The sequence below is a fragment of the Atta cephalotes genome (assembly GCF_000143395.1).
Source record: "Atta cephalotes unplaced genomic scaffold scaffold00025, whole genome shotgun sequence".
NCBI lineage: Eukaryota > Metazoa > Arthropoda > Insecta > Hymenoptera > Formicidae > Atta > Atta cephalotes.
Genome location: NW_012130089.1, coordinates 1,077,798 through 1,099,320, shown reverse-complemented (window position 1 = coordinate 1,099,320; position 21,523 = coordinate 1,077,798). Strand labels below are relative to the sequence as shown.

General features: G+C 33.8%; 1 protein-coding gene across 1 annotated transcript; it reads right to left on the bottom strand.

Moving 5' to 3' along the window:
* Positions 1-1,590: 1,590 nt before the first annotated feature.
* Positions 1,591-16,582, bottom strand: LOC105620245 (alpha-2-macroglobulin-like protein 1). The gene is made up of 25 exons (XM_012201749.1): positions 16,494-16,582; positions 15,630-15,802; positions 12,930-13,171; positions 12,242-12,358; positions 12,000-12,166; positions 11,816-11,924; positions 11,202-11,435; positions 10,538-10,780; positions 9,490-9,821; positions 8,959-9,320; positions 8,646-8,803; positions 8,401-8,560; positions 8,022-8,166; positions 7,552-7,780; positions 7,078-7,283; positions 6,226-6,575; positions 5,913-6,157; positions 5,592-5,843; positions 4,828-5,220; positions 4,414-4,648; positions 4,160-4,332; positions 3,516-3,900; positions 2,883-3,227; positions 2,135-2,359; positions 1,591-2,042 (listed from the first exon to the last, which is right to left on the bottom strand). The coding sequence occupies exons 1-25, from the start codon at positions 16,580-16,582 to the stop codon at positions 1,843-1,845; spliced, it is 5,769 nt and encodes a 1,922-aa protein (XP_012057139.1). The 3' UTR covers positions 1,591-1,842.
* Positions 16,583-21,523: the final 4,941 nt, after the last annotated feature.

Sequence of the window (21,523 nt, the reverse complement as noted above, 5' to 3'; positions counted from 1 at the left end):
TGGTTCGTTTTTTTTTTTTTTTTGGTAGTGTTCTCCGCCGTCGAGATATAGCTCTCGGTTACGAATCGGTGGTACATGTACTAATAGTCTATACTATACGACATCTTTCTCAATGTCGATAAATGTTAATAAGCGTATGTGTCGCGCCTTCGCGAAGGTGATGTATTTTACGATCGTCATCGCTTGCAAGCTACATTCACTGCGTCTCTTGGCGAATTTAAGGGAAAAATATACTCTTCGATGGGACGATCGCCTTGAGGTCGAGTATTGCTCCGTTATCAAATCCGTTTATCAAATGTCAGATGTCACGTGTTATTAGATTTTTTTTTTTTTATACACTATATCTTTATGCTCATCATTTGCGTTATTTCGTCATTCTTGCCAATGCATATTCGCTGCAAGTAATACACTGCCTACTCCTATCTCGGACATTCACAGTCGAAAACATGTGTTTGTCATCTAGCGCGAGATATGGGCGGCGAATACCGATTATTACTGCCAATTACATTCAGCCTTTCATTCCTTACGTAGTTAAGTTCTCAATAGTATTGTAGCGAACCAGCGCGATGAATAGTGTATAGTAAGCAATAGTTATATATGTTTATTTATTTCAAGCATTTAACTGTATACAGCGTGAATAAATAATAATACTTCCAGAGAATCTATCCATTTGATATTTAATGAGGCTTGTCCTTTGGAAAGTGCAAGATTTAATATAACAAATGAAGGATTTTAATTAAAATATCATTTCGCGTGATAATAACTCGATCCTATCAATGTTAAATGTCAAATGGACAATATGATCACAAATTGAAATCGTATATAATTATTAACTAAATAATCGTACATACATTATAATGAAATACTATTTAATGTAGCGAGAATTCGATTCGGGTGATTGTTAATTTGTAATAACTATTACAGTACGATCAAACATGAGCAACAAATAAAGATACAATACATTCGTTCAAAACTCAAAATATTTTCATACTTCTTGCTTCTATCATTCTTATACGCGTAAAAATTGTTCGAACCGAATTCTTTTTCATTGTTTAGAAAGGATTGCTTTTTTTTGTTTAAACATCGTTTCTCAACTTTCCGGAAAGGATTAAATTTGCATAGTGAGTTTATCTAAGAAAATATAATTTTAAAATGTTTAGAAAAATTACACAAGCTAATTCATTCACAAGTTAATCAACAAAAAATTAATGTATTATTACTCACCTTAAACACATAGCTTAAACATAGCTCGCACATTAAAATCGATGATGAAAAATACGATACTAAAGATTAACATTTCATGGATTCATTGAATTACCCAATTATTATATCATAAATCGCTGTGCTTTATTTACAGTTTATTATTAACTTGTAAATTATTTGCTATTCACAATTACGAGAATTAAACGATATAACGCAATACAATCGATATAACGCGACTTTCGCTGTAAAAATGACACTTTATTCTATTAGATATTATGTTTTCTCATCGCACACTCTTAATATAGAATATGTGATGTCGAGATATGTGTACGGTGGGAGATGCAGAAGAGTGATTTGCGATGAAAGGTCAGAGTGTATTCGACTACATATCCTGTGTAAAATTTACTTTCAAATTAAATACAGGAGACGTGCTAAAATTAATGAATCAAATTGCAACGAATGAATTTCTTGATTCAAATCAAGAGAAATCTTATTCTAGTTCAAGTAATTTAATTTTTGTATATGTATGGCTGAAAACGATTAAGTTTTTTCTTCTCGATTGAGTTTCGCTGATACGATACATGACGTGTTCTGTTATTTCTGTTTGTATTTAGTATATTTTCAGCGGAACGCCGAAGATCAGTCAGCCGTAGGAAGATTAAGAAATGCGCTATTATCTTGATTTGCACACATTGCTCGAGCGTCCGTTATCTCACGTGGAACACCACCAATTGGTGGTAATCCGTATATAGAAATCTGTTCGTCTAAGACGTATCGATTATGCGAGCGCTTAGCAAACTCGCCATCCTCGAAGTGCATCAGCAGTGCTAGACTTCCAGCTATAATATAATTCAAATTATAAATAATAATAGTGAATATATAATGACGATAGTATATAGTTGTTTTTAATTATGCTCAGTTATATACTTACGGTTATCTAAAGGCGGGCAAGAACAATTGGGTCTTAAGACAAATGCGATCATCGAATGCAGGCGTGTAACTTCGTGCGATGATTGCATATCTAATAGAAGTCTTGCTTTACGTAATCGTCTGATTGCCGCCTTTACGACGCTACTGGCGGAGCAATAAAGATCGTTAATATTCGACGGTAATTCGTCGGCGCATATAGGACAGGAGTCATTCAAACCAAGAGGTGCTGAAATAAAAAAAATTATTTGAATACCGGCATCATTATATATAACGGAAAAGATTAATTTTACTTATTAAGATCATTTCTAATTTGAAAAATATATAATCTGAATAATTGAAACAAGTACACAGCACACGGAAAAAAAATCAATTGAATGGGACAGCAAACCTATAACTTACTACACGAATTCAATATCTGTAACTAAGAAGATTTGATAGTTTAACAAATCGCTAATATTATTCAGCTGTTAATTTTGCTACTTTAACATAGAAAATTGACTGTCTATATATTACGATTATAAATTTGCTGAATCAGTGAAGTTTTCAGCTGTTTTTTTTCCGTGGCACTTTCTGAAGGACGTTCTGGAAACATTTTTTAGTTGTAGAAACATCCTCTGGATATCTTTGGACATCCCTTGAAAGTCTATATTGTATAAGAGGGCTATATTGTATATATAAGATCTAATTTCTCAGGAAATCAAAATGGTTTCCATTTTGAGTAATTTTCACGTCTATTCGAATTTACATACGTAATGTTTCGTTGTTGTTCAGATCCATTTCTATTTTCTGATCGGTTTCGTTGGTCATGTTTGATAGAGGATTGTCGTCAAAATATATAATACCGGGTTTGACAGAAACTGGTACAGGTCCTTCGATACCCTCGGGAGTCGCTAGTTCGTGATCAACTACAACGAAGAGCGGATTTCTGTCGAAGTCTGTCGCAAAAGGATCTTGGCCTTGTCTGTTAAAAGTTAAGAACGGTGCCTCCATATCTTCGAGATCTATGCTGGGTGGTCCGAGCCTGTCGAACACGGGATTCAGATTGATGTCTGGCTCGTCCGGCGTTTGGCCGCTTCCAGCTTCTCTTTGTGGTACTGAGAAATTCGGAAAATTTAGAAAATTACGAAGAAGAATATGATACAAGAAAAAGAAAGAGATTTATTCCGAAAATAACGAGAATAATTTAGTTAAATATTTCGAGTTTATATTTATACGCAATTGAATGTGATTTTTTAAAATATGCTTCTACTGGAAGCATATGAATACTTTAATATATTTGAATTTAATCGTGTAAATGTATAAGTTCAATAGAAGATTTCAGTATAAATCATTCTCATTACTCTCGAGCTATATTCGTAATATTCATTAACTATCCATATTACCAGACTCAACGCTGTTATTGTTGGCTGCGCTAACATTCATAACGGTATTGATATCGTCATTATTTACTTTAGGATTGGAATTGTCTACCGGTGAAATATCCTCGCTTCTAGACTGTATGCCGGTTACCGATTTCTCATTTGTTATTTTATCACGGAGTTGCTTGACCAGATCAGAGTTCTGAGTCGTGTTACCTATCTGCTCTACAGTTCCGTTTCGATCGTTCGGGATTTCAGCTGTTTTCTCGATTACATCTTCTTCTTTTTCCACAGTATCCTTCTTCGCGGTGTCTTTGCCCATTTCTTGTACCTCTATCGGCACCGGATTGGGAACCTCTACTTCTTCACTCGGAGTGGCACTGCTGCAAGTCGCCGCAAAACTGTAGCTCTGAAAAATGTATAATGCAAATATATTATAAAATATGTATATTTATATTTATATTTATATTTTAGATATTTAAATGAATCATGAACAACCCGGTAAACACTAACAGTAACATTACATCAATATTAAATGTTTCCACTCGACAATATGAATATAATATATAACGCATGTTGTATGTAATAGTTACATTGTTGAGTAGAACATTAAGAAATTATATCATTGTTAGTTGAGGTGTTTATTGAGAATATTCTTGTAATCTTACGCTAGATATCGTCAACTCCTGTTGATAGTAATCATAAAGTTTTACATTCGCTGGTTCAAGTCTGTCCACAATATTTTCTCTGGTCACCGTAAATGATATACAGGTCTTTTGATTGATTAATTTGTCGAAATAAATGGTGACGATACCGCGATCATCCTCGAAACGTTTCACTTCTACAAATATTTGTGTGTTACACAAGAGAATAAATTTTATCTATTAGTACCTCTTAATATATTCTTTGATTGCACACTCACTTGTGGCTGGATCTTCCAACAGAGAATGAAGACTCGTACGATCCGGGATGTATCCGCTTACCATGTTGATCTCTAGTAATGCCATATTACTTTCCCCATCTGCCATTTTATATCGTGTGCAAATTGTAATTTTTTGCCTCGAGCATTCATCTAGCCACGTTGCGGGAGCTGCATTAACTGAGAGATCAAAGGCTTCAGAGCCGGTTGCATGTGCAACATTGTACTTTATATTGCTCTGAAAATAATTATGAGTAGAAATTAAATCAATATAAATAAGTCAAGAAAAGAGGGAGGAGGGGAGGGAGGAATTCTTTTCTCAGTCAAATTCTTTATACGAATTTATAGTTTTATGGTTTATTTAATAGGAATATCGAATATTTTATTATAAAATTCTATGAAAAAATTTAAAGTTACCTGTACTAAGACGCAGCCTTCACCCTCGGCAAAGATCTCGACTATCGTTGGTATGACGGGCAGACGAATCTGCGTGAGGACCATACGATTATCGTTATACATTCTATACACCTGGTCCACCTCACCGGCGGTCACGAGCACCGAAAGGTCTGTTGTATTGCTCGACATCGCAGCAGCGTATTTTGTGAGCGCCTCCAAGCCAAGCACAGTGTCCTGTGTAGATGTGAAGCCGCCTTCCGCATTGCGTTGTTTCGACATCCAACGGACTGCCTTCAACGCCTCGACCATGTTCGTCTCGCCGCCTAACTTCACCAAAGACAGCACAGCATATGCTGTCATTTCGATGCTCAGTCCTAGCGATGGTTTATGTTTATCCTCCCACCAGAGAAGATCCTAGCAAACGAAAATTTATCATGAAGATTACACTGATTAAGATTTATCTTATATATTTTCATTAATGTAAACTCGATTACAGCAACAGATTTAGAGCCGAACTGAAAATTTTTGTATTTTTATTTTTGTACAATGATTAATACAATCCTGTACTATAAAATTTTTATAATATATCATAGATAAAAAAACTTTGAATCTTTCTCTATCAATCACTATAGACAAAAGTTCACTTGCATTCTGTACTTTAAACAAGTCACTTTAAAACTAGCTTTGTCCAAAACTTGGCTCGCAAACTAAGTTTTCTAGACAGGCTTGCTTCCAAACTTAGATCTAGTTGAGGGTAAAATTAGAGTAAATTTTGTTATTCGTACATTGTTCCGCGTTGCACGTTTCATAAGCAATTTCATGCTGTTGTTCGCTTTCGGATGTTCTAACAACGTTAAGGCATAGGTGGATAAAGCTGCCGTGTACGTTGTACCACTGTCATTCTCCATTCCTTTCTCCAGGCAATGTAGAGCGTTATTAATGAGTGATGCTGTTAATGGCACGCCCGATTCTAAGAGCGAAATCAGAATGTAAGCCGTTAATGCCGAAGAAGACGTATCATCATCTTGCAGACCGCCCTGTAAACACATTTAAGAATACTAAGTGTCACTTCTTTGAAGAAAGATTTAATGCTACATATGTAATACCTTCATATCTTTGTGGAATACTCTGCCAATTACAGGGAAGCATCCATTTTCCAATTGTTTCTTCACCATCCATTTTACAGAAATTTTGAGATCTCGTTCATCGATGTGAATTATATTCTTCGCTTGAGCAAAGGATTTGATTACGAATGCGGTGAGCCAAATCGAGCTACCATCCTCTGAGCTTTCCGGACCGAACGCGGAATACGAACCGTCCGGATGTCTATATATTAATTCGCGCTGATATCCTGTATCGCACAATCAAATATAATATCAAAAAACCTATCCTTAATCTCTAATCAAAATCAAATAGTACCTTTCTCCATATTTTTAATCGCTTTTGCTCTTAGCTCCGGATTGTCAATTCCAGAAGCGTCCAAGTAGCCAATAACATGGATATTAGGAACAAAGAGAATCATATTTTGCTCGCCGCATCCCATCGGCAAACGAACGAGCTTATCTAGATTCTCGAGAGCCGGACCCAGGATATCTCCTATCAGGGACACGTATGCTCTCGCGCTCTCGGGCACCAAATCGTTAGGTAGATCGAGATTCCAAGTTATAGTGGAATCATCGCTGAAGTCCTTCGGACAGATGAACGCAGATTTTGTCATTTCTACAGGGAATCCTTCCGGCAGCACTAGTATTGGTTTTACAATCACGTCTCTAAAAAGGATATAAATTGCTAAATACTATCGATGCTTAATCAATAATTTATAATTTCTAACATTTAAGTGATCAAGAACTATGTTTAACAAGATCATATTTTTCTCCTTTTGATGAAAAATTAAAAATTTTTATAGAAATAATAAGATAAAAAACGAGCAAGATTAAGACGATGTATAAAATAATTTATTTTAATAAAAATGTATTGAGATGAGATGTGTTTTGACTTAATCGAAATATGGAGTATTAAATGATGTAATGAGGTATCCTATTATTTTATACATTTTAATCTTGCGCTATTTTTTGCTTTATTATTTCTATATTGTTTTGCAAATAAAATATGTGATATAGTCCAAAATTATATTCAAACTTTCTTTAAAAAAAAAAAGAAATTCCGGATTTTCATATATAATTTCATATATAATTTCGACGAATAAATGTATTTACTGAATTGTTAAATACTAGTAACTGCAAACAGAAATATTCAAATTGAGCCATTTACCGTGTATATACAAGCACTTCCGGGCCGCATGGCTCGGCATAATCCGAATCGATCGAAGCGGAAACCGTGATATTAACATCGCCGAGAACTCGCGGTCTGAGAATATATTCGTGTACTACACTGTCTCGTGGTTTTACACAGAACGAAGCGACTGCGTGCGACAGATGCAAGTCGAGTCCCGTTGCATCTTCCAACTTAATCTTGACCTGCGAAAACCGTCAATCAATTATAACATATCAATCGGTTATTGTAAATGCGATTTAATGCAATGAATATCTCTCAATTAATCAATATAAAAGATCGTATAATATATGTAAAAGTATGTCTCAATTCTATATCTGTATCTACGTTAATAATCGATTTGTGTATATTTTATTATTTTTGTAATAATCTTTGAATTTTATTAAAATTTCACTAGGAATGTCGAATGATAGTAGAACACACACAAGAATGAAATAAATGTCAAAAACTTACCGGTAAACTGTGTTGCATGTAATTAAATAAGGAAACTTTCATGCGCAACATTTCTCCGCGTTTCACACTATATGGTAAGCTATAATCGAGGAAAAACGGTTGGAATCCCGTGATGGTGGTCGGTGGTGCTATTCCGAGACCGTGTGTAGGTGAAACACATGCAGTGTATCCGATCCAATCAGTAATAGTATGAGGCAGAGTACGTTCTACCGTCACTTTGCCTTCTTTTCTATAAAAAGTAAAGGAAAAAAGTATACATGAAACAATATGAATCAAACAAATGAAAGCTGAAAATGCTTTCTTATTTAATTGTACATTAAAAAAGTATAAGAATAACTTGCTAATGTATCCTATGTATATTTCAAAACGAGAAAATAAAATGAAATAAAATTTAAAACTTATCCAGAGACAATTACAATGGAATTATTTTTGATTAATGATAAATATATTCTGTGAATTTAAATATATACCCTGTCGGCACTAATTCCCACAGCCACGTTTCAGGGAAGTAAGATCTGAGGGGAGGTTGGTCGGACGCTTGATCCACGTATCCCTGCTCGGGACCCACATTTAATAATGGATACGCCATAGGTAATGTCTTCGCTTTAAACATTCCTATAGAAATAATGTATCTGATAAATATATAATAAAATACAGTTTAAAAAAAGATAACCGAAGAGAACACAAGTCATTATGACACAAAAATGACATTAAAATAGTTTCAAAATGATTACTAAAAGTCACTTTTCAATCAGTAATGATTCATTTTAACATCATTTTATGTTATATATGTGACTTGCTGGATAAAATCTATTTATTTATGAACAAGCAATTTTTTTGGAAACGCACCAGCATCCGTTTCCATGTCTGCGGATGCTGAGAAGAAAGGAATTGCAGGGGTTGCAATCATAGAGGCCTTCACGTTCATGCTTCTACCTCTACCTCTACGAAGTTGAAGACAGGGCCGTGTTTCAAGTATCAAATCGCTCATCACAACAGCTCCGAAGTCCTGAAATACGGAGCAAGATCCAATGGACATATAATTACCTTTCTTACAATCTTAGAATTTATTTACATTTCCAGAAAGTTCTCACATCGAACGCCTGTATGGCATCTACGTAATTCACAAGTCCGCCATTGTATACCGTTCTTCTTCTCCTTTTAAGCTCCCACGGGGGGGAGGGTGATTCTTCAAATGCGGGCATTGGTAAATGATCGAATTCTGTGTTAATTGTTTCTTCGTGCGTTGCAGCTGCAAGAATTTATATGTCGAATTACACAAATTAGTTTACATTAATTGGATATCCTCGTAACTTAAAAATCCAACAAAAATATTTCAAGAGAGGAATTAAGAATTAATCTAACATTATTTTTTTTACTGTCTGTATCGCTATGTATCTTACATACTTTTACAATGAGTCCACGTCCAAATAGGACGCGGTTCCGGTTCGATATGGAATCTCTTCATCTGTGCAAAAGTCTGATCAGCGTCAATCAGGTTTGCTTTGGCTCCTGCTAAGAAACGAGTCGACTTGTCGACTGCTGAAATACCGCAGAGAGACCAGGGGGCAGCTTCCACGTGATACTGAGTGGCTGTTCCCGGGGTTTGAGCGTCGGTGTGCCAGGCGGTCTTTACTTTATTCTCGAAGCAGTGTCCCACTTTGATAGAATACGTGGTAGCAACAATCTCACCATCCGAACGAACATAGTATAACAACAATTCGGAGACAGGTGCCATAGACGGAGTGATCTTGACGCTGAGAGGGAATCTTGAGAAACAAGAAATCAACGTCAAAAATTTTGAAAAATTTTATTCTACACTTTTTTATTTTTTTAAATAAATAAAAAAATTCAAAGCACACATTCAAAGGTTTTCAAAAATAAATGTGAAGTGAAAAAAGAATTTATGAAAGTGTACTTTGCCAAGTGGAATATTACCTGTGAGCAATTGTACCCTGATCTGTTTTATTTCCTGGTGATTCGACGGCACCTAACAAGTTCCGGAATTCCGAGTAATTCAAAATTGTATCTCTAGTCGGTCGGTGTTTCACATGACCGTATATTAACAGGTCCCCTTTAGAATTGATCGAGTAATGGAAGGAAATGGATTCGTTGGTTTTACTTTTTGCCGGCACCGTATACATGACATTGAATGAGTACTTTTCGCCGCAAACAATTGGTTGATAACCTCGGGCTACCGCCAAATAGCTGTCTGACGGTGAGTACCAAGGATTCACTTCGATATGTGCTGATGGTTGATCCATGAAAACCTAATTGCGATTTACAATAAACAGGATTTGGTAATGCTACAATACATTTAAAAGTTAATAGTTAAGTTATAAAGTTAATTTTAATCTAAGTTACATTTTAGAGTCTTAATTTTTTAATTTAGTTATATTTTATCGGTAACTATTAACTTTTAATTTGATTTGTTTAACCTTTAGACATAATGAGATATATAATTTCGTAACTTTATGTCTTTTATCATGTAATCGTTAGTTGTAAATAACAAAAAACCAGTGATTCTTTAATATATATTACATGAGAAAGGAAAAATACAAAAAATTATGTCAAATGATCAAATTTTTTTCTTTTACTTTCTTTTTGGTTGTTTCTTCGGACTAAATTTAACTTTTCAATTATTTTTTGGTAATTAACTTAATTTCTAATTCAATTAATTTCATTATGGATTAATTGAATTACTTGTACTTTAAGTAAATTAAATTTTTAAGGTCATTAACTTTAACTTAACTTAAAGTTAAAAAAAAAAGATTAATTTACTCAACCCTGACGATAGATTATAAATTCGCAAATACGATTTTATGCTTACAGAAAATGTTTTAAAATATTCAAAAATTGTGTCTTTTCTTTTAGAATAAATCGTCTTTAAATTAATCAAATAAATTATTAAAAAAATAATTAAAGATGAAATATTTTGTTTAAAATATTTCTTTTTTCTTAAATATGTAATGACTGTTCAACGTACTCGCCAACGTGTGTCTGGCGAGTAGTATTTCGTAGGATAGTCGATACCAGTCGCGACGAAACTCAGCAGAACGATGTTTCTATGCGGTGGTGGTACGACAAAGTCAACAAAACCATCAGACGAAGATGTGAAGTTGCGGCATTCAACTACTACGCGAAGCCACTCGTCTTTACCGCGTACTCGTACGCAGAGTTGGATCTTTTCATGTGGTGCTGGGGTATTGTCATGCCGCGAGACGCGTAACTGTAAAAGAGATTTATTTTGCATTCCGCAAAAAGCATACTTTTATTTAGCTCCAGAGAAAAGTAGAAATCCTGAGAAATAAAAAGAACAAAACAAGTTCAAATTTCAAATGAGCCACTTTAGATGACTGATAATACAAATTTCATTCACTTTATAAAAGATATAAAAACATACGAAACGTTTCAAACTTCACTTATTGTTAGTCCTCTTCAGCCATGAATTATTATAAAATTAACGGGTGTTTTTAAAGTGAATAAAATTTGTAATATCCGTCATCTAATGTTTAATATTTGGCTTTGTTTTTTATCTCTTTTAATTCTTCGCATATAGCGAATATTTAAGTAATTTTGAATCCTGATAAACTTATAAATCATCTCATAAATACGCAAGAAATTTTAAACGATTATTTGCAATAATTTACCTTTCCATGATACGGCAAGCCCAGTTTAAAGTATTTTGGTGTGTATGGCAGGAATTCCAGTTTTAAGGCTTGATGCACGACCACAGTCCGGCTAATGCTTGTTTCTACTATGCCAGTACCAGTCTCGGTAAAGTTAGCTATGAGGACGATGTTATTTGGTGCCACTTTCCATTGAGCGAGTCCGAGCACCGCGCCTGATAATACAAATTCGGTGCAACCATCCGGTGAATCCAGCTGTAATGATCAGCTAATTTTAAATCTCGTGGGACATCGAATCTCTCATATCGCACTATGTCTATAAAATATTGAGTCAAATAAGATCCAAAAAAGGATCCTGTTTTCGAAGCGGATTTTAGGTATCAAATAGGTAACATTTATACATGCAAATTTGGATATGAATATTATCAAGTATTAAGATTTCAAGTATTAAGACTTCAACCGAAACTAGATTATTTCTCTTATTTGATTTATTTTATCGATTTAATTTCTACTTATAATTGTAAAATATTGAAGTTTGATTTTTATAAAAATACAATTGAAATCGTTTAAGTAGCAGATTTTCTAATAAAGATAAAATAAACATTAATGTTGACCAACAGTCGAAGGCTACTAACCTCCGTTTCGTAATGTATTTCTGGGAGATTGGGTTTCCTTCTCCATGTCGGTATTTGAGGCGTCGATTTTAGAAGCAATTTACCTTTGACCGGCTTGCCATAACTGTATCTGTAATAAAACAGTGTCAAGCAGATACGCTTCAGCAAATGCTTCAATTCGCTGATTATCAAAATGATCATTTACTTTGCGCATATATTCCACGTAACATTCTCCGCATCCGCGAGAATGTATCCCGGCGAAGTTATGGTCACTTGAAATCTCGGAAGAACATATTTCTTCACCTCGAATACGGTTGTATGGATCAGTTGCGGTTGCGATCTTCTCTTCTCCACTTTAATCTTCCAGGTACCCTGTAGCATAAACAGCATTCTTAGTACTATCGTTATCATATTCTCGTTATGTGCTCTCATTTAGAAACACATTACCGGGCTTGGTTCCGGAGATAGACTGAATTTTAGTTGCGCCATTCCATTTTCAGTACTGACGTTGGCCCACTGTGCCACTCGTACTTCGGATGGATTCTCAATCCATACTTTAGGTATCTAGAAAGAGAGACAAGCTCCATATTATTAAGTGAGAGCTCTTCTCTTCTCTCCAGCCGATTCTATTATTATAAAACTTTGTATGAATAAATTGTCCCTTCTTAGAGAACATATGTATTATGAGAGTCATAATGAAAATAATGCAACAATTTTTATAAATTAAGATTTTTTGTTATTGAAATATCGAGTACATCATCTTAATATATAATTATATTAACCTTTTGTTTATTTTTCTTCATAATCCCGACTTTTTTATATACACTTTTTTCATTCTGAAAGTTTAAATGTTTCTTTGTAAAACTTCGTTCCATCAACTATTTCCTTATAAAGTTTTATACTATATAAATAAATATTGAAGCTTCTAGAAAAGAAAAATGTTTCCAAAAAATTGGAATTATGTAGAAAAGTAAACAAAAGTCGGTAGATTAAGATGATATATCTAATTTTTCAATAATAAAAATCCTAATTTATAAAAAAATATTGGCATTATTTTCTGTATGATTCTCGTATGTTATTACTTTATTGATTAGTTACGATTGCACTAATACTTATGTTAGTACGAGCAACGAACCGTTTTCTTCCAAGGCTTCAAGTCGTGCTTGAGCATAAGTATTCTAATGTTCACATCTTGTCCAGGTTTGTAGACAGGTTTATCTGTCTCGACGAATGTGATTAGGGAATCGTGCTCGATATAAACTTCTTTTTCCGTTTCCACGACGTAGTCGGGATATTTGTCGAATTTTATCTTCAATCGCAGTCGTCCGTTGAAGTATTTCGTGAAAGGTACTGCCAGTTCCAGACATGTTTCTATCCCTATAAAGTAAACGTTAACAAAACCAATGGCTGAATTTATTTCCTTCTACTTTTCAAATACTTGAGCAATGAAAAAAAGAAGAATAAAATATTTAATGACACAGTCGCAATAGTTAATAATATAATAACGTGTATAAATTGTGTAAGTTGATTCGCTTTGAATTATACGTCAACGTAATTTGAATTGTACGTCAATGTAATTTGAATTATAATTCGAATTAAAATAATCAAGTTTAGGGAAGATATTTTTAATAAAATAAAAAATAGTTTATTTTTGTTATCTAATACTTAAATATAAAAATATGAACAGTCATATAAATGCAACGCAAAATTGAACTATTTCGCTGACGCAAGTACAATAAGTCTAAGATATCTTGACAGGCAAAAGAAAGATATTTATTATCAAAACATTTTAGATGACTTTAGAATACACTTTAGATTATTTTACAACAAAGAGTACTTCATTCTGTAATTTACTTCAAATTTACTAATCATATAATTATATATTTTTTAGCGATTTATCGACAAATCTTTCCGCGCGTCTGCGGCATCAATCATAAACGTACGATAAACTCGGACCTTGATCAAGTCCTGTACTTGTTGTGCATCCCGTGAATAACAATGCAGATGGGTTTCCCATGTGATCCCGAGCGATTGCTTATTTCCCCTTCGGAGAGAGACTCGGCTCATTTAGCTCCCCCGCAGGAAGCGGCGACAATTTCAATTTATGATTTGTTTAAAGCGTCCGATTCGAGCTGCGAGGGAAGAAAGAGGAAAGACCGGGACGCGATTCAGGAGCGTAACCAGAGGCCCGAAAATAAATTCTCCATTAAACTTTTTCATGACCGTAAATTTATTAGTGTAAATTTGGAATCCCACTCGAACGTGATGCAACCTCGTCACATATTCATAATTTTGGGCAGAAATATTTCGATAATCTCGAATATCATCGATCTGTAATCTCGACAAACTTGAATATCTTTGACGAAATTATCAAAGGTAGAGTGAAAGTTTGAATTATCAATTCTTCTTTATTATCCGTTCTTTAAAGATTGGCCATTATTCGGTATTGCGTTTTCTTTTGTTATCCCATTGCTACATCCCTGAACACACAGGAATCCACGCGTATTTTCGACGATTATGCGTTATCGCGTCGCGTGCGCGATAACACATCGAGTCGTATTCGGATATTCGATTATCCACGGGCTTAAATTTGCCTCTATACCTGAGGAATAGAAGAACGTATAAGTTCAGAGATCGTAAGATATAAAAAAATCAAAAAGTGTGAAAAATAATCTTTGTCTTTAAAAACTCTAAAAACTCAGGTATTCAAATTCAAAATTGTATCTTCACATTTTTTTTGCCAATTCTCTATACAAGGAGAAAAATTGAACAATTTTTTTACCTTACAAGATTAATAAAAATATTCTGATAATTTTTGCCGAATTTATGATGAACTTTATTTGCCTAGAAATGAAAATATAGGAGGTGTAAAGTAAAAAAGTACATTACAATTATAGTAAATCTATTCAAGTCATTATTACCTTACAGTAAAATAAATCATATTATTCTCAAGACTATAAACTCAAATAACTATCAAGACTTTATACATTTATATTTTTCACCATAAACTGCAATAAAATAAATTTTTTTCAGTGCTAAGGTAAAAATATTCGTCGCTAAAGTAAATTTTGAGATGTTTGATGTAATTTATAAATTTATTTTTACAAAATGTGAAAAGTATCTTATAATATAATTATACGACGATCGTTCATTTACTAGAAAAATTAAGTACATTTTACAAAAGTGGGTGTCCCTATATGGACTTTTCCAATTTCGTAAAATTTTCTAGAATTCTAGCATATTAGTTGACATTTGTCCACCCAAAAAGAAATATTCTGCCGGGGAATTCCTCTTAGCATTTCCTCTAAGCAAAAAAGCTCTCTTACATTAATCTTACATTAATCAGGTGCGTATATTTATAACACGTATTCATCTATAAAAATGAGGACACATAAGCTATGATCACAAATAAATTCCTCTATAAAAAATTCTATTATAATAACTCAAATAGCTTTTTGAAATAAGAGGATGTATAAAATATTAACGGCACATTTGTTAAAAAAAATTTGTCATTTACATGCTACCGTAATGCATTCCAATATATGTAAAACGTTCTTCTAGTATTGAGATTGCAATCCTAAATCCAGTATTTTATGATTATACAAAAAATTCTTTTACTTTGTAGCGTATTCTTTTGAGGTCATATATAAATGGAAAATCCTCTGACATTAACACGAAATGACCACTAAATGACAGAATATTTTTTTGGAGGTGTCTTTATGTATGTTTGGGAACAATATCATGAAATCATTTGAGTTAAAACTGTCGAATATATTCAGAAATCGAAAGACATCGTCAATCAATCGTAAAATTTGAAAAAGAAGAATACACTTGCCTGTTTTAACGACGCCACTTGTCCTGGTTAGTACCTCATCTTCCGTGCTCGTCCCCGCTGGAGATAGCAGCTCCAGGATAACATGTGCCGGCGGCTCGAGATTGTGCAGCGATAAACAGCCGCTCTCGGTTTCGCCAGCTAAGAATCTCCTCGGTGCAGTGAATACATATCCTCTAAAAGAACAAGCCGGTTAAACTACATAAGAGCGAGAAACATAATAAATATCGATTTTGCGGGAGAATTTTGCAAATAATTTCTTTTGCGATCAATTGGGAATCGTAATTGCCTTGTAGATTACTAAAAAGTAATATTTGTAATTATACTGAAGTCAAGAGAAAATCAAAATAATTTTGACATCATGTCAATGATAGCCTTTGGTTACAAAATTTGACTATTTATTAACGTTAAGAATAAAAATTAAGTCTTTTATTTTTTGTTGATTTATGTGTGTTCCTTGAGTAGTGTGATTAAAATTACTCGAAGTTCCTCCATTCGGTAGTATTTACAAAAGATATATTCAGAAGCTCACTTCACTTTAAGATTAATTTAACCAGATATTAATATTTATACCAGATTAAAGATCTCGAGTAGAATTTCGCGATCTGTTGTGTAGAACTGTCTTTAAAAGACCTATTTCATAGTTTATTAGTTCCTTAACGACATCTTATGCTCTCAAGTTTATTGCGAGAAAAAATCGATGTGGCTATTATTAACTTAATGCGCATCGTGAATATTATTCTCGGTCAGTCAGCAATAATGGAGAATCTGCAAGAGAGTCCGATATCCGCGGGTAATCGATAAAAAGAATAATCGAGAGAAAGAACATTAGTTTCGCGAAATAGAAATGCCAAGGGGTATCTTTACCGATTGGCAGTCGCGCCGGCTTCGCAGGGCTGAAGGCGCGGATAGAACAAGCAGAGAAATGCACAAGACACGATTAGCTTATACATCATTGTCTGGAGGATTCACACTGTTCGACGCGTGATTTGCGAGAAAATCTTAGATCGTCACAGGCATATTAACGAGAGGTACGCTTCGAGGCGCTTCCTCTTCTTCGCGAGAAAAACGTTTGAGAGAGTGGCAGGGGAACAACAGCCGACAGAGAGGCTGCGGACCGACTGAAGGCGCGATGTTCGTGCCGGCTACTTTTATCATTAACCCCTTGAGCCTGTGCAAAGAGAGGAGAAGGGTTACGGGCGCGAATTAAATCGCGAGAACCATCCACGTCGCGTAGATCACTGACTGTGCGATTCTCACAATCAGTGTCCTTTTCTCGGAGTGTTTATTACCTGAAAAATCTGCACGAAAATAATTCTGCAGGACCCACAAATTATTTGCTAGAATGTCAATTTTTTACAGCGTTGCTCATTATAATTGGGATACGTTATTATTTTGATGGTTCAACAAAAATTATTTCTAGATCTGTAAACTTTTAGATATAATAAAATGAAATTTTTTTCAATCTTAATACATATTTCTTTGAATAATACTAACTAAATATTTATTTACAATATACAAATATTTATATTTATTCAATAAAAAAATGATAGTTCAAATTAATGATTTTATATTATTCTATAGGTTAACGATCCATAAGATGTCTATCATTTTTGATAATTGTAGCGTTTATAGCAGCCGGCTCCAATTATAAAAAATGACATCTCATGAAATTACTGTCTTGTAATTTTTAATATGTAATTTGTTTGCGCTGTTTGCACTCCAATTTATTTTAAAGTTGTATTTAAAAAATTTACTAATTATATTTGAAATTTTAAACAAAAATATTTAGAAAATCTGGGAAAATCTGTTTTACAAGATTTCAGTAAACATGTTTTCTACGTCATGTTAAAAATTGCAAATTCACATCGCTTTTTCCTTATTCTTTTTCGTTCCAATGACGAGTTTCATTTCTTTGGAGCTCTTCCAGACTTTGAAAATTAAAAAGCGTCATTTTGAAAAAAATTTACTTTCAACTTGCCTTGCTCTATAATTTGACATCTCATCCTTCATAAAAGGTGCGTTCTTTAAAAAAAAAAAAAAAAAAAATAAGTCTTATAAATAAAAAACAAAAATGTTTCCCAGAGAGATTTCATAGATATCTGCGTTTTTGTTCCAACAATTTTTCTAACTTTAATTTCTAGGAATTAAATAATTAGCTGAGAATTGCTATCTTATTTACGTCAATATAATAATAATAGAAATAAACACGTGCTTCCGAAAAGATCCTCGCAAACATATTCGTCTCCTGGCCTTGGGATCGTGTTTTGCTACGTCTAATGATAACGTGATGTGAAACTCCCGGGAGTGTTATTCCAGATTTTCCGACGATTCAACGTAACTCTCGTAACTCTGATAACCCTCACCATATCGCCGAGACGTCGTGTCTGCGGGTTATCATACTCGAGTTGGCATTCTCTCATGATCCCGGCTCTCTCATTCCTAGTACCGCTCGATTAAGCGTTTATTGAGAAATTAGACGGAAGTTGGAAGCGGAAAATCTGTGATGCAGGAGCGCATACTTGTCTTATTATATAAATAAATTGATCAACAAGTTTCAAATAAATCAACGAACAGGACCTATCATTAAGATTGATAATGCAATTCCAGAAATACGTTTTTAAAAAAAATTAGGGAAACTGCATTTTTTACTTAACTGAAATTATAAGTAATTTACGTCAATACTTGTGTGTTTACGAATATTATTAATGTTATTATATGTACGTACGGAATGTAAAAGGAAAAAAAATTACGAATACGTAATCACTATAGATTTGCACGTTGCAGAAATGCTGATTATAGGGAAATGTAACCGCGCTATGTACTGATAAAATATAGAAACAATATTATATTGCGCTATCTCCGTTTCTTTCTCTTATCGCGCATTGCATTTCGTATCCATACATTCAACCGTGATATACGATATAATATAATAATAAACTATGCAATAATAAATTAATCTTCTTCTAACAAAACAATTTTCAAATTAAATAACGAATATATGATAAACAATATGATAAAACTTTATCGATTTATATCCTGACTAAAAAGAATGTGTGAGAGAGAAAATATTCTATCTACTTATAATTCTATAATTAAAAACCTTATAATTTAAAAATATATATATGTGAGTATTTATAAGTGTGTTGCGTGGATTAAAAGATTTTCTTAATATTTTCCATAACTGGATTAGTATACATTTTTGGAACTTAAATACTTAAAATGGAATAAATATATGTTTAATATTTGGCAAAAGCAAAAAAGAAATGTTTACAATCTAACAAAGAGTAGATCTAGAATGCGTTTGATGTTCGCAACGCTTGCGAATATTATTTTATCCTTATTATTTCAAATCAAATATTAAGCAAAGATAAAATATTACTCCCGAGTGCTGCAAATGCCAAGTAGAGCTAAGTAGAACGCACCCCTAATGAACTCGACGAGAGAGAGAGAGAGAGAGAGAGAGATCATTAAATCTGTTCTGTTCCCGAATTCTGAACTGAATAACTTATAGTGATAACTATAGAGATATAACTATAATTTGTTTTACTTTAATTTATTGCACTATTCAGAACTAGTTCAGAATTTCTTCGAAAAAGAGCAGATTTATTGGCCGGTATTCATAATCCGTTTTTATTTCAAGACTGTCTAAAACTTTATTTCAAGATCTTAAAATGTTAATACGGCTCTCTTATTGGTCCATGATACCTCAAGACAAAACTTAAGACAGTCTTGAATATAAGAACTGATTATGGCCAATATTCATAGTCAGATCTTATATTCAAGACCATCTTAAATACAGTCTTAAGAAGTCACAAACTAATCAGGGTCGTATTAGCATTTTAAGACATTACTTATAAGACAATCTTAAAATAAGAACAGACCGAATACGGAATATTGTTTCGTTTTTCAGTTGCGCGTGACGTGTATGCTACACTCGGTGACGCATGTGCATTGTTATTCGCGCGCGAATATGCCCTTGCTCATCTTGCTGTTTATTACTGCGACATTCACGCGGCGAGCTTCAAACAGCAAGGTAGCGGCACGAGGTGCTTCGTTAATTAACGGTTATTTCGAAAAAAGCAACCATGAGCAGTGTTTGGGAATACGAACAGTAATACGCATTTGATCTGTACATACAAATAAGATTTGTTCGCGTTGCTTGCACTTTTTGTATCTTTGTTTTTTTTCTTCAATATATTTATCTCACTTTAAAAATTTGGAGAGATTTTAAGCAACGCAAATAGATCTATAATATGATGGTATGTATTTATTTATTATAGTATTAAAAGAACGATTCTGTTCGTTGAGGAAGAGACATGCGCAATAATTTATTCGTCACGTAAATGAATCGAGACAATGAATCGAAGTTCAGTAATTAATTTGTCGTATTATTATCTCATCACGGATATTTTCGAGTGATAATTATGCTTTTAATATATTTTGCTTGGATATGAATATATTCGCCGCTTGGATTCTTTGACGACTCGATTCAAATTGTGATTTGTCCGTCAGATTGAGAACGCAAAATAGTGCACTGATGGCATTTGACAGTAACGAGAAAATTAACATTACGCATCGATGGTTATTACAGTATATTGCATTATTTGGATATAGTGCAATACTAGTTTTCGAGATACATTTTCAAAAGATTTCGGACTTCTTTCATTCGAATAAACCTGTAGGTGCTATTTCATTGAATTAAAAAACAGCGCTCGATTCAAAATTATACGCTACCTACATAACGCTACATTTTTTTTTCATACATTTTTACTGTTTAACATTAATTGTGGTATAATTCCTATTTTGATGCTGAAAATGAATATTGAATATGCATGAAAAAGCGCCTTTCGATCGATTTCTATTGATATCGAGCTAAGGTTGGCAAACCTGTTTTTTCTCGGCTAGTGACGAGTCGCAATTGTCGCAAATACGAAACGGACGACCGACGCGACGAGTTACGTTCAATTGATAAATATTATCATAATTAATCCCGTTTATATTTCGCTATTTCGCGATCACGTAATATAGATTCGACATTCGTGCACTCATTTATCGAAAACCGTTGCTCAGGATTGTATTTTCAATCGACATTCAACCGGGCGGTTAATAAAACAATGACAATCGCATTTTCCGGTATCGCGTTTTATCATGGACATTTGTTTTTTTCTTTGACTCGTAATACGTTCATTTATTCCCTTAAATTTTTTGTACGAAAATAAGTAAAAGCATTTTGAAACGTGAGCGTCATTCGCTGTTAAAAGGTGCGAAAATTACGTAGGTGTCCGAAAACGACAGCGGTGACGTCGCGTCGGTATGAAGTTCATCGCGCGTCGTCGAATTTTCAAATCCATCATCGCGCCGTTCGGCCTCGTTCGATTCCCTTCAAGTCTCGTCGTGTTATATGGTGTCGCAGCGGCAATTCTTTCATACTTCTCTCGTATGTTCTCGCGTTGTCTTATCGTTGTGAAGTCGCGAAAAGTGTCGCACGATCATATAATTAATCACAAGTCAATGTGAATAATCTCGCGCGTTGCCCTGAATTCGTTGTTAAGTCCGTCATGAAATATTCTGTTGTCGTGAAGTCTCGTCGCGTGTGGAAGTGTCGTGAAAAGCGCGATCATAATTATTAGTTAACGCGAATGATTCTCGGAAGTGTCGTAAAATATCAAGTAGATGATTGATTATGTATCTTGAAATGAAATGAAATTATAAGCGTGAGCTAATTCGCTCGAATATTTATAATTTTGTTAGTCAACATGTAACGAGTTTGTTCAATTTTGTAATTTTTACTTCATTTTATAAAGTACATAATTGGCATCTAAAAGTCACGAGTCACCATGATATCAAAATGATGCCAAAAAGTCACTAAAAGTTTTTTTTAATCAGTTATGGTT